The 12,901-nt window shown below is 39.1% G+C and overlaps 1 protein-coding gene across 1 annotated transcript; it reads left to right on the top strand.

Moving 5' to 3' along the window:
- Positions 1–2,340: 2,340 nt before the first annotated feature.
- Positions 2,341–5,612, top strand: LOC147457737 (chitinase 2-like). The gene is made up of 3 exons (XM_086513652.1): positions 2,341–2,562; positions 4,206–4,550; positions 5,037–5,612. Exons 1-3 carry the CDS (start codon positions 2,463–2,465, stop codon positions 5,522–5,524), a joined length of 933 nt encoding a protein of 310 aa, XP_086369778.1. The 5' UTR covers positions 2,341–2,462; the 3' UTR covers positions 5,525–5,612.
- The last annotated feature ends 7,289 nt before the right edge of the window (positions 5,613–12,901 follow it).

The following is a 12,901-nucleotide window of genomic DNA, read 5'->3' as shown; positions in this document are numbered from 1 at the left end:
TTAATAGCATTAGTGCAAATGACAACTCTAAGGTAGTCTCTCCTATCGAGTAAAACGAGAATTTATAGGTTGAAAGTATTATTGAGCACAAAGATAAGCTGCTACAATATGATATGATACTCTTTAAGTGCTTGATTAAGATGAATCACCATCATTAGAGATGCTTAATGAATGATGGAGTTTCAGCTAAAAGCTTTACGTGGTCAAAGTACCACAGAAGACATCAATGTATAAAACTTCTTGTGATTATTTTCATTCCCATCCTTGTTTTTCATTGTTATGTTAATCTATACATGTGCATGCACTGTTTGTCCAACATAGAATCTCATGGTTTGTGGACTCTTTCTCTCAAGCATCAAGTTAGCCATGTACTACTCAAAAGTGCTACAGCTAAAAGTGGGTGCAAATCAAAATATCACTCCTCCCAATATGTAAAGGTGTTACTACTAAAAGTGGCTCCATATGGAAATATCTCTCCTCCCCCTAAACATACGCATAGTCAAGACTAATAAAATTTACAGGCCAAGTAATGTTATCAAAATGTAGTTTTGAATTGAGTCACACTGTGTTCTTCTCTCTTGATGATAGAGAAGCAATTGCAACAAAAAGAAAAGATTGGATCATGAATTTACCATACTTGCTCGATTCTCCCTTGCAATGAGGTTTTCCAAGAATTTGGACATGCCTTTGAAAAATCTAAATAGCCTTGATTGACCTCAAAAATTCAAACCACTAAGATATGAAACCAACGGCAATGGCAATTTTGGGCTCTAAAAATGACAAAAACTTATTAGACAATATTTAAAAGCGCTTGAATTTTCTAAACCAAAGTTCACATGCTTTTGGGGGATTAAAGTGGCCATTTTGCTTCCACTTGGAGATTCGTAACAGATAAAAGATCTAATGATGTGAAGTTTTCTATTCTTCTCACTGTATTGTCATAAGAGGCCCAATCTATTAAAAGAAAAACGCTAAGTAGCGTGTTGTGGAACAGGCATTGCAATGGCACAACAAAGAATAATACCACTATTTCCACCTCCATGCTTCTTCAAGTAGTAGGCATTAGGCCTACTCCTATAGCAACTTCTTTTTCAAACAACAATAGCTATAAGAAGTTTGGCGATAAAGGCACGAAGAAGATGAGATGCCATTATTATAAGTCAAATGATTATGTCATCAAGCAATGTCCTAACCTCAAGGAGCTCACTTAAAATATATGTCCCTATGGTGTGAGTTCAACGGAAACATATTTTTTATCCCAAAAACGCCACATTTTCATTTACAGAGGGGTATCATTTAAAGAACTACCAAAAAAATATTTATAGATTGAATAGGAAAAGAATGTGTTATAATCTCAGAATCGTCACAAATGCTTCTTCAAATACAAATTTAAAAAATGTTGTATAGCATATAGAATAGGCTTTTGATGGCAACTGTTAATGTGATTCTAATCATGATGCATATATTGCAAAGTCTATGGACCGTTTATGATACATTAATAGTGGTCCAACTAAGTACATTTTTTTTTTTTTTCATAGCAAAACTCACAATTGTGAGTGAATTATATTGAACAATCCAAAAAATTACAAGGTCTTGTCATGCTCATGTTAAGCCATGACAACATCCAGGGACCATAATTACATCAACTATCAGGGCAGCCACCCCTACCAACCCGCCCCCCATCCTTGATACACAAGGTCCATAATCTTGTCATTCTGAGATCTTTTATTTACTGATGGCCAAGATTTGTCCCCCCAACTAAGTACATTTTATCTCATCGTAATTTTTTAAGGCAGCTAAAGAGGATCTCTCTAGAATGCCTTACCTACGGCACACATTCAAACTCATGGTGCATGTATGTTGTCCTTCTCAGATTACACGTACCCTAGTTTCATTTTGTTTTTAGTTTCAAATATTTGAGAGTCTCCCTAAATTTATTGGTCTCAAAGGTTATTTTGGCCTTTGGAAGATGACAATGTATTCTCCTCCCTCTCTCTCTCTCTCTCTCTCTCTCTCTCTCTCTCCCCAAGTGTGGCCATTTCCCTCTTGAATAACAGGTCTTGAGTTCAATTCTCCTCGTCGGATACATCTTTAAGGTCTCTTGAAATAGTTTCCTGGGACTTTAAAATGCTGTTCTTTTTCTTTTTCTTCTTCTCTCTCTCTCTCTCTCTCTCTCTCTCTCTCTCTCTCTCGCGCGCGCGCGCACACACACACACATTATATTTGATGATGTAAAACGAACGTGTCCTCATGTACATAAAGGGTCAAATGGCTAGAAACGAGGCAACATCACAGAGGCCGGGTTTGCCGCGTCGTGTTTTAAGGGCCGGCGGAGAGACAGAGACATAGAGAGGGGGAGAGAGAGAGAGAGAGCGCGTTGATTTTACTGATAAGTAACCCACAGAAGGATGTAGCTGTGTGTGTGTGTGAAAGAGAGAGAGAGAGAGAGAGAGAGAGAGAGAATGGTGGAATGCAAGAGCGTGAAGCTGTGTGTATTGGTGGTGGTGGTCGTGCTGCAGCTGGCGCTCACTGCCCATTGTGCCGTCCCTTCCAATGTTTCTGGTATGCTCTCTCTCTCTCTCTCTCTCTCTCTCTCCACATTCACACAGCCCAACGACTACTCACGTCGATACACAGTCACCAACACCACGTCGACGCTCACACACATGAACATGTACCCCAAAAGTTAATTTCCCAACAGAAAGAAGACCATGAAAGTTGTAAACTTTTTGGGTTTCTACACTACACTCTTCCAAATTTTGTAGGTTGTCTTACTTTCGTAACTGAATATGTGGCAAGGGCTAAATTTCACAAGAAGATTTAGAAATTTTCTCATGTAGGAAAATGGCGTCTTTTTCTGTGTTTTTCATACAATGCATAACATCATGAGCTTTCGCTCGAGAGGCACCGCATACCTAGCTAGGTACGATTGGCGACAGGGGACCACCGGGCCGGGGGTCCCCTGCCCCCAATCCTACCTAGCTAGGTATACGGTGCCTCCCTCACAAAAGCTCATGATGTTGAGGTAAGTCACAACGTGGGAATTACTGTGAGAATTTGTTCAAAACTTCTTGTGTTTCTAAACTTGTAGGTGGGATTGCACTGAACTTAGTTATTTAATCCTCCTAAATTATTAAGTGTAAGCAAAAGTTATACTCTCCTCCAACAATTTTGGCTAGGTCAATTTGACACTATAGTATAAGGGTTTCGCATGTCGGAATGCATCGTCTAGCTAATGGCAGTTGTCTTGTCTCAATGCTAGGTAGTAATTTGCATCTAGTTGGGGGTGTGTTTGAGAGAGCCTTTTATAACTATGCCAAAATCAGCAGAGTAAAAATAACCCCAACCCTTTATTCCTATTACTCTAGTGGATATTTTCCATTTTAAAGAAAAGAAAACACTAAAGGAAAAACGCAAATGTACCAATGTGAAGTCCACCACTTCTTTATATATTGACTTTCCATCTTTACTTGATCTTTTCATCTGTTAAACTCACTTTTCACTTACACACTGAAGAGGTTTTGAAAGGCTTTTTATTTTTCCGAGATTGGGGAGACTTATTGGTTCATTTTCCATTTTACTAGCCCAAATCTTCCAAGATTCCACTTGGAAGTTGCCAATTTCTACTAACCTTTGCAAAATTCCCATTGAGTTCTCCACCAAGATCAACCTCGCCACCTTCGGGGTAGGAAATGTATGAGTTAAGCCAACCCACCAGGAGCATTTGTGTGCTACCTGGCCGAGCAATGGAATTTAACAAAAAAAACATTTGCTATCTCTTTTGACGGCCTAATGGAGACAAGTTCAAATACCATTGATGATATAAAACCAATTCGATTTAATTTTTTTATCCTATTTCGAAGACTTTAATAGAGAATACATAATGATTTCTATGCACATTCTATAGGATTTAATTTCACTTCTTAATAGGCTAATTGATGCTAAATCAATCTGCTTCAGAAGGATAACTGTCAAACGATGCATTTGCTAACTGTCAATGTGGTCGTTGGGTACATGGCACTTCAAGCATCTAACCATTCTTGTGTTCAAGGGATCAATGATGTAGAAGTCAATTACCAAAGGCATGAATTATTGTATCATAGATGCCTAAAATTTCCAAAGACATTAAAGCACACTTGTTGTCTCACATGCAATTGTGTGGAAGGTTTTAAGTGATCATTGTCTAAAATAAGGGTAATGTACAGTTGCCAAGCGCCCAATCTTTATGGAGTACATTGGAGCTTCAGGATTGCCAGTGAAGTTTGAGGTTCCTGTCAATAAAGATGTTGATTTCTACTACATTTTAAGCTTTGCAGTAGATGCATCTGCAAATGGAACATATAACAATGGAAATTTTGTCGAGATGTGGAGTTCGGATCTTACTCGAGATGAAGTTGCCAAGGTGAAGGAGGAAAACACTAATGTGAAAGTGCTAATGAGTTTGTGTGGGTGGAGTATCTACAATATATCAGGCTTGGACCAACCACTCTTTTGGTATGATCCAAAGGACAAAGAAGAATGGCTTGACAATGCCTATTCCTCAATAATGGGTAAGGGGTATCAATTCTCAAATCTCATAGAGTTTATATTTAAAGATAGAATTAGGTTTTAAGTTTTATAGAAAAAACTAGATAATTCTTGTACATGCTTTTTTCAAAGAGGGAATTTCAAAGATTTTAGCAATTTTTGCACAATTTCACTCTATTTTGCTCAAATTTTAGGCAAAAATATCTCCTTTTTCTCTTGCTTCTTTTAGAAACATTGAACATTTAAGCAACATTAAGACACTTTTTTTGAATACTACCTTCTTGAGATTTGTGTAAAGCGTGCTTAGCAAGATGTGCTTTTCATAATCATCTATCCCTCAAGGCTCAGCATGAACTTGAAGCTGATTTGTGTATTTCTTGGTGGCATTCTAATACAATCAAGTTCACAATTGTGAGTTTTGCACAAAAAAAAAGGTGTGTTTCATTATTTTATTTTAATATCTTTTTTATGTATCACAATTGCAAGAAATTTTCATTCCATGGTTACAGGACTTGTGAAACATTATAATCTAGATGGCATTGACGTGGACTATGAGAATTTTGAACGTCGAAACAATTTCAGCTCTACAATGGGGGAGCTCTTGGAGAGGCTAAGGAAGGAAGAGCAGGTGAAAGTAGTGACTATAGCTCCATTTAATTGGATGATAACTTCGTATATAGAACTTTTCCAGGCCTTTAATGAGTCTATAGACTATGTAAATTACCAATTTTATGCTGATGCGGTTCCCAATGCGACGGAATATTTAGCTACTTACAACCAGAAAGCTCGAATATTTGGAGTTGAAAAGATGATCCCAAGCTATGAGATAAATGGTCGAGGAGTACAGGGACAAGCGTGGTGGGATTCTCTTGCACTAATTCATACTCAAAATTCCATCCCTGGCCTAATGATTTGGAGTGCAGACGAGTCCGCCCCTCTCCATTATTACTACGAAATTCAAGCGCAAGAATTACTTGCTAATGGCACATACTCATGATAGTCCTAATTCACATTCATAAATAGTCCATGTATAATGTTTCTTTTGGAGGACAATCATGAGAAGGCTATTTTCCATTGGTTAATCATTGCTATGCATTACAAGCCCAGTTATTACTTGCTAATGGTAGCACTACCTCAGATTTATGAATATACAATAGATACTGTGGACTTACCAAAACTCCTTAAAATGCCCTGCTAACGTCTTTCCAATACAAAACTCTACATTTTTCTCTCCTGATAAGGCCACTTCTTACCAAACATATTAATAGTAATTCTTTCACAAGCATGTTCCTTTTTTCCTTCTTTGAAATTGAGTTAATTGTTAGCTTCTATAATAAATTTGTTAATGATTTTGGAATTGATTATTACATTAGGTGGATTTGATTATTTTTATAAAACTTTAAAGTCTAAGTTCAATTTTATGCAGAATTAAACATTGAGACATGTTTATAGAACTATTGTTATGAAGAGTGGATGGAGCACACTGAAGACCAATTTTCTCACACATCGCATGCGTTTCTGAAGTCCTAAAGACCAATGCCTATCTACTTAAAGTAATTTTACAATGTGTAGTGTGTGAAGATGCATGGAAAGCTTGTGGGCCGGAGTAGGTTTCCAAATTACATCTATTGAAACTAAATATAAGGTAAATGAAACAAAAAAATTAACATTAATAGAAAGGTTGGCAAATTTTATAAAAAAGGAATAAAATTTACATCGATGAGCGGTCATAAAATATATAAAGAGTCGAAATTTGAGTAGCCTACAAAGCATGTGGCTATAAGGGTGTTCTCAAAGAAATAATCGCATCCCATAAATTTTGTCAAGAGCACATTGAAAACGAATTAACACAAAATTTGCATGTTCCTTGAATGTCCATAATTAGACAGCCCACCTAGTAAAAACAAAAAGATAAGAGGGACAATTCCAATAGTATTAAGTGGTATGAGGCTTATTTTTTTCTAACATCCTTTTGTCATTGCTCAAGTTACAACAGAATGGCTCCCCTTGTAAATTGGAACGAAACCACTCTATAATCACAATTTAGTATTCAAATAAAACAAGGTGAGGAGGCACAAAGCCTTGCTAAGTTAAGAGGAGACGAGTGAGAGTAAGTTGCCCACCATAATCATTGTTGTGTTTTAATATAAAATTGTATGATCTATTATACATATATAATCACAAGTAGTTTATATATTACAAAGAGCCCCACTCAAATAATGTGAAAGGTACACATTGTATATCAACATTTTGAAATAAAATAAAATAAGAAAAAAGTAAAATGGAAACAATAAAATTTAAATTTAAAACACAAAAAAAATTATTTTAGTGTTTTTTCATAAGAAAATATAAATTTAATAAACATAGAAAATAATAAAACAAGATAGTGAAAATAATATTTATGAAGTTTTTAAATGAAAAGACCTTTTATCAATACTTTATATCATGGGATCAAACTCCTATGAATACACTTTTTAATCCAAAAAGGTGAATGCAACTTTGAAAAATACCATTTAAAAGCCTATGATGTCTTTCTATTTACAAGATTTTTAAGGCCCCTTGGGACACTTGTCAAGCAATGAAATTTGAACGACCTTCACCCATAGTGCATTACGGCCTTTAGCAGGCCAAAAATAGATTTGTGCTAGGACAAGAGATCATATGAAATGCATTCAAGCATTCACAAAAAAAAAAAAAAGTCAAACTCAAAGTGGTCATTTCATTCTTCTTTCTAGTGAAGAGTTTTAAGTAGAGACTCTTCAAAGTACCTATGGGGGAGGGGATGACCTTCAAACAAGCTTTCAATTGGTTTCGTGACATGATTAAACAAACAATGAAAAGATGGGAATTTATCTTGCTTTTGTTTCATTGTTGGGAAAGACTCATCAGCACCATCCTGTTACCGTACATTACCTTTTCCTCTCCATTCCTCCATCTCAAAGGAACTGGAAGGCATTCCTCAAGTCCATCAAGGAGTTCCTATGAAGAAACAGAGTACCTGGAAGCAGGTCGTGGCAAGGGGGTAAGTGGGAGGCCATAGCCAAGCCGAAGAATCAAGAGGTTGGGCCATCCTTGACCCGTCCATTCACAATGAGGGCCTATGTGCGAAATTGTTTCGGACTTTGGCCGAATCTAACAAGAGTTGGGCATGTATGGCTAGGGAAATGGTGATGAATTCAAATCTTAAATCTAGAGCGGGCAAGTGGTTAATTCTTATTATGCAAAACAGATTTTTACCACCCAAAAGAGTGCATTTAGAGCTAGAGGGTTTCACTTGTAAATTCATTGGCAAATGATACAAAGCCGCCTCCACACTCATCTAAGATGAGGAAACTAGATACTCGAAAAACATTGCTTGGCAAACTAGAAGAGAAAGGGGTGTTAAACTAGAAAAACACCCATCGTGTCTAAAGAAAGGGATGCCAAACTGGAAAAACACCCATCTCGTCTAAAGAAAGGAGTGCCAAGCTGGCAAAACACCCATCCACTCTCCTTAGAGCCCCATTTTACAAGGTTTTGTTCTTGTTCGCCAAAATGGAATGTGCTAAACACTTATGACAGCTATTCCAAGTTGGTAGTTAGACAATGAAACTGAAATGTAAGACAAGAATTGGAAATGACACTGAATATTGAAACTAGAAATGAGAATGAACACTGGAACTGGAGACTGAAACGGGTCTGGTCACGACCCTGATTGAGACTAATTCTGATGCCTTCTATTTAAGTGCCTCTTGTTTGGTAGAACTGGGCACTGAATTACAAAGTGACCATACTTTCCCTACATGTAACAACTCATGCTTTGTTTTGCAAAGTTTCCTCTGTCCCTTTTCCTGATCAGTACCTCCTTGGGATTTGCCCCTGCCAAAACCAATACTTATATTGGTCTCATTGTCCTTGGAACCACTAACTCCATCTTCTTTTACTGCCTCAGGGTTTGTCAGTGCAATCATTGACATATCCTTTCCCTTCTTAAAGTGATGAATTCTACTACCATTATTCTTCCAAACATGCCCATATGCCTTGCAATAGGTATATTGTGAACATTCATCAAACATATGGTCTTTTGACTTGCACTTTGTGTTGGGATATAAAGCCCAATGTGGTCACCCAGGTAAGTGGGCGGGCCGCCAGGTATGTACACATATTCTTTTTGTGAAAACCTAATAAGAACTCACTATGCTCTACACATTACAGTAGAGCGAGTTCACCATATCGTCGTGCTCTTCTTCTCGCACTCTCTCTCGCGTCGCACTTCCGCTCGTACTCCTTCAACTGGTATCAGAGCTCAGATCGAGGCTCGGGGTAGCACTGCAGGAGGCTAGAGTCACCGGCTTAGATTGGAGTGAAATTCGACAGGCAAAGACACGGCCCCAAATCTTGTGGGATAGCCCTTAAGGCTTGGTGTGCTCAGAATTTCATTCTGAGGTCATCTCGGTCACCGTTCGGCTTCGACAAAGTTCTGCGCATGCCATTTTCGACTACGTGGTTTCAGCGGGTGCAGATCCGACTCTGCAAATTTGAGGTTTTCGGCCTACGACTACAGGTGCTGAGGATATCGACACTCCCAGAGTGTTGATTTATGGCTGTCTACACATTGAAGGACGGCTCACAGTTCTTGGAGGCGTGTCACATACGACACGGGCGCATCTACACACAGACTGTAGGCGACATCCACTAGTTCATCAGGTTGATATTGGTTCAGAGGTCAGTTTACAGGGGAAACTCTGCTGAATTTTTTCCAAGAAAGTAAACTACTGTGAAGCGTAGCTATGGCTGGATCACAGGACACTGCTCTTTACAATATCAAGAAGCTGGATGGAACCAATTTTCCATTGTGGAAGAAGCAGATTTGGCACGTGTTGGTACAAAAGAAGCAGATAAAACCTATAAAGCTCAAGGGGATAAAACCAGAAGATATGGACGAAGATGAATGGAGCGAAATGGATGAATTGGCACTTTCTACCATTATGCTGACTTTGGCAGAAAGCGTTTACTTCAATGTAGCAGAAGAGATGTCGGCTTATCAAGCATGGTTAAAGCTGAGTGATCTTTATGAGAAGCAGAGTGCAGCTTCACAGGTATACTGGCTTAAGAAGCTTGTTGACTTGAAGATGAAAGAAGGGACACCTATGTCCAATCATCTGAATGAATTCAACACAATCTATAGTCAGTTGTCAGCTCAAGGTGTCAAGTTTGATGAACCTGTTAGAGCTATGTTCCTGTTGATCACATTGCCGGAAAGTTGGGACACTTTTCGCACAGCTTTGAGTAATTCTACACCTCCAGATGGTTTGAACATAGCAGGTGTAGAAGGAAGTCTGCTTACTGAAGAAACCAATGGAAAGACAATGGACAAAGGCAAAGGAACAGCCTTAGTTGTCAGGGGAAGGACCAAAGAAAAGTACAAAGGTGGAAAGAGGAATCAGTCTCGTAGCAAGTCCCGCAGTGCTAAAGGCAAGAGTGACATGGAATGCTACCATTGTGGCAAGAAGGGTCACATGAAAAGAGACTGCAGAGAATGGAAAGCAGAAAAAGGCAAAGAGAAAGCTGAAGACCATGGTGAGAAGAACAAGTCCTCAGTGAAGATTCAAGAAATAAATGTGACAAACACTGTTGCAGAGGATGACAGTCTAGTGTCAGGAGACATCTACTTCTTGAAGAATACAATGGACTCGGCTCTTCTTACAGCATCTGATGGAAATGCACTGAGTGACTGGATTATAGACTCAGGGGCATCACTTCATGTGTCTCCAAACAAGGAGTGGTTTACCTCTTATGTGACCACTAAAGATCATGTTTGGCTAGGCAATGGGTAGACATGTGAGATCTTAGGTGTTGGAGATGTTCAATTGAAGTTTCAGAATGGCTCTTCTTTCACGCTGAAGAATGTGAGACATATTCCCGCAATTACAAAGAGCTTGATCAGCACAGGTTTACTTGATGATGCTGGCTACGTCACCACTTTTGGACAGAACATGTGGAAGATATCCAAGGGTTCTATGACAGTAGCACATGGAGTAAAGTCTGGAGGACTTTACATGATTTATGTATCAAATGTCTCTAAAAATGTAATCAATGTAACCGAGCAGCCGAACGTTTCTTTGTGGCATAGCCGATTAGGACATATGTCCAAGAAGGGAATGGAAATCTTGTCTCGTTCTGGTTATTTGCCTGACTTTTCATTTAATGATTTTGAATTCTGTGAACATTGTCAGTATGGTAAGCAAACACAGCAGCCACATAAGCATAGAAGCAGTAGAAGAGATACACAGTTGGCACTTGTTCATAGTGATTTGTGTGGACCTATGCCTAACCTATCTCTAGGGGGAGCTTCTTACTTTATGACATTTATAGATGATTACTCGAGGAAAGTATGGGTTTACTTTCTCAAGCACAAGGATGAAGCGTTTAGTGTTTTCAAAACGTTTGTGACACTTGTGGAGAATCAGAGTGGCAAGAAGCTTAAATGTTTACGCACTGACAATGGTGGAGAGTATGTTTCAAAGGCCTTTCAGGACTTTTGTGAGTCAAAAGGTATAAAACGTGAACTTACTGCTCCTTACAATCCTCCTCAAAATGGTGTTGCTGAGAGGATGAATAGGACCATACAAGAGAAGGTCAGAAGTATGTTGTCTAATGCACAACTGCCAAATGGGTTTTGGGCTGAAGCTGTATCAACAGCTGTTCATCTTGTAAATAGATCTCCTAGCAAGGTTTTGCAGAAGGATTCAGTGCCAGAGATGGTATGGTCAGGCAAAATGCCCTCATACAAGCATCTCAGAGTCTTTGGCTGTGAGGCATATACTCACGTTCCAAAGGAATTTAGGAACAAACTTGAGCCAAAGAGTAGAAAGTGCATCTTTCTAGGCTATGGTAACTCTGGTGAGATGGGGTACAGACTTTGGGATCCCGATTCCAGAAAGGTTGTCCGCAGCAATGATGTGCACTTTAATGAATCCAAATATCATTCTAAACCAGAGAGGGTTGAGGAGATTAGAAGAGTTGTCTTCCAAGAAGATGGACCTGCACGTGCAAGACAAAATGTCAGGGCTCAAGAGGAGCAAGGACAGGATAGAGTGGAACCACAGGTTGTGGCTGAGCCTGAGCCACCTATTGTGCGTAGATCTGGACGTGTCACGCGACCTCCTGATAGGTTTGTTCCATCTATGAACTATGTCATGTTGACTGATTGCAATGAGCCTTCATGTTACAAGGAAGCAGTGCAAATGAAGGACTCCGGGAATTGGCAATTGGCCATGCAGTCAGAGATGACAGCTCTGCATAAAAACAAGACATGGAAGCTAGTTAAAGTACCACAGGGCAAAAAGGCTCTGCCTTGTAAATGGGTTTACAGGTATAAGATCACCGCTCATGATAGTCAGCCAAAGTACAAAACAAGGCTTGTTGCCAAGGGCTTTAAGCAAGAACAAGGCATTGACTTTGATGAAGTCTTCTCTCCTGTGGTCAAGATGACTACATTGAGATGCTTTCTTGCATTGGTTGCCATATTAGATTTGGTGTTGCACCAAATGGATGTCAAGACAGCGTTCTTGCATGGTGATTTAGATGTGGAAATTTACATGCAGCAGCCAGAAGGGTTTGTTGAGAAAGGCAAGGAAGATTGGGTATGCCAGTTGTTAAAGAGTCTTTATGGCTTAAAACAATCAGCGAGGGCATGGTACCATAAATTCCACAAGTTTATGCTTTCTCAAGGCTACAAATGTAGTGAGTTCGATCACTGTCTATATACAAAGAAGGCTCAGGATGGTAGTTGGCTGATCCTTATTTTGTATGTGGATGACATGTTGATTGCTAGCAAGCACTTCGAAGAAATTTCAGCTTTGAAGTCAAAGATGGCAAAATCGTTTGACATGAAAGACATGGGTGAGGCAAGTCATATACTTGGTATGCGCATTGAGAGAGACAGATCAAAGAAGTTGATTTGGTTATCTCAAACAGAGTATATTGACAAGGTTTTGCAACGTTTCAATATGGAGAAGGGAAAGGCACTGAGTGTTCCATTGCCACCATATGTGAAACTTAGCAAACAAGATTGTCCTGTGTCTGAGGAAGAACAGGCTGAAATGGATAAGATTCCATATGCGTCTGTAGTGGGTAGTTTGATGTATGCAATGATTGCTACTTGCCCAGACATTGCATTTGCAGTGGGAGTAGTAAGTCGATACATGTCAAACCCAGGCAAGAAACATTGGGAGGCAGTGAAAGGAATATTGAGATACCTGAAAGCTACAAAGAGTATGCGTATATGCTATGGGAGTTAGGAACTAAGTGTAAAGGGTTTTACAGACTCAGATTATGCAGGTGACTTAGACAACCGAAGGTCTACGTCAGGGTATGTCTTTACATTGGCTGG

This window comes from Adiantum capillus-veneris, chromosome 5, assembly GCF_014529385.1.
Source record: "Adiantum capillus-veneris isolate H3 chromosome 5, ASM1452938v2, whole genome shotgun sequence".
NCBI classification, from domain to species: Eukaryota; Viridiplantae; Streptophyta; class Polypodiopsida; order Polypodiales; family Pteridaceae; genus Adiantum; species Adiantum capillus-veneris.
This window is presented reverse-complemented; position numbering and strand designations above follow the sequence as displayed.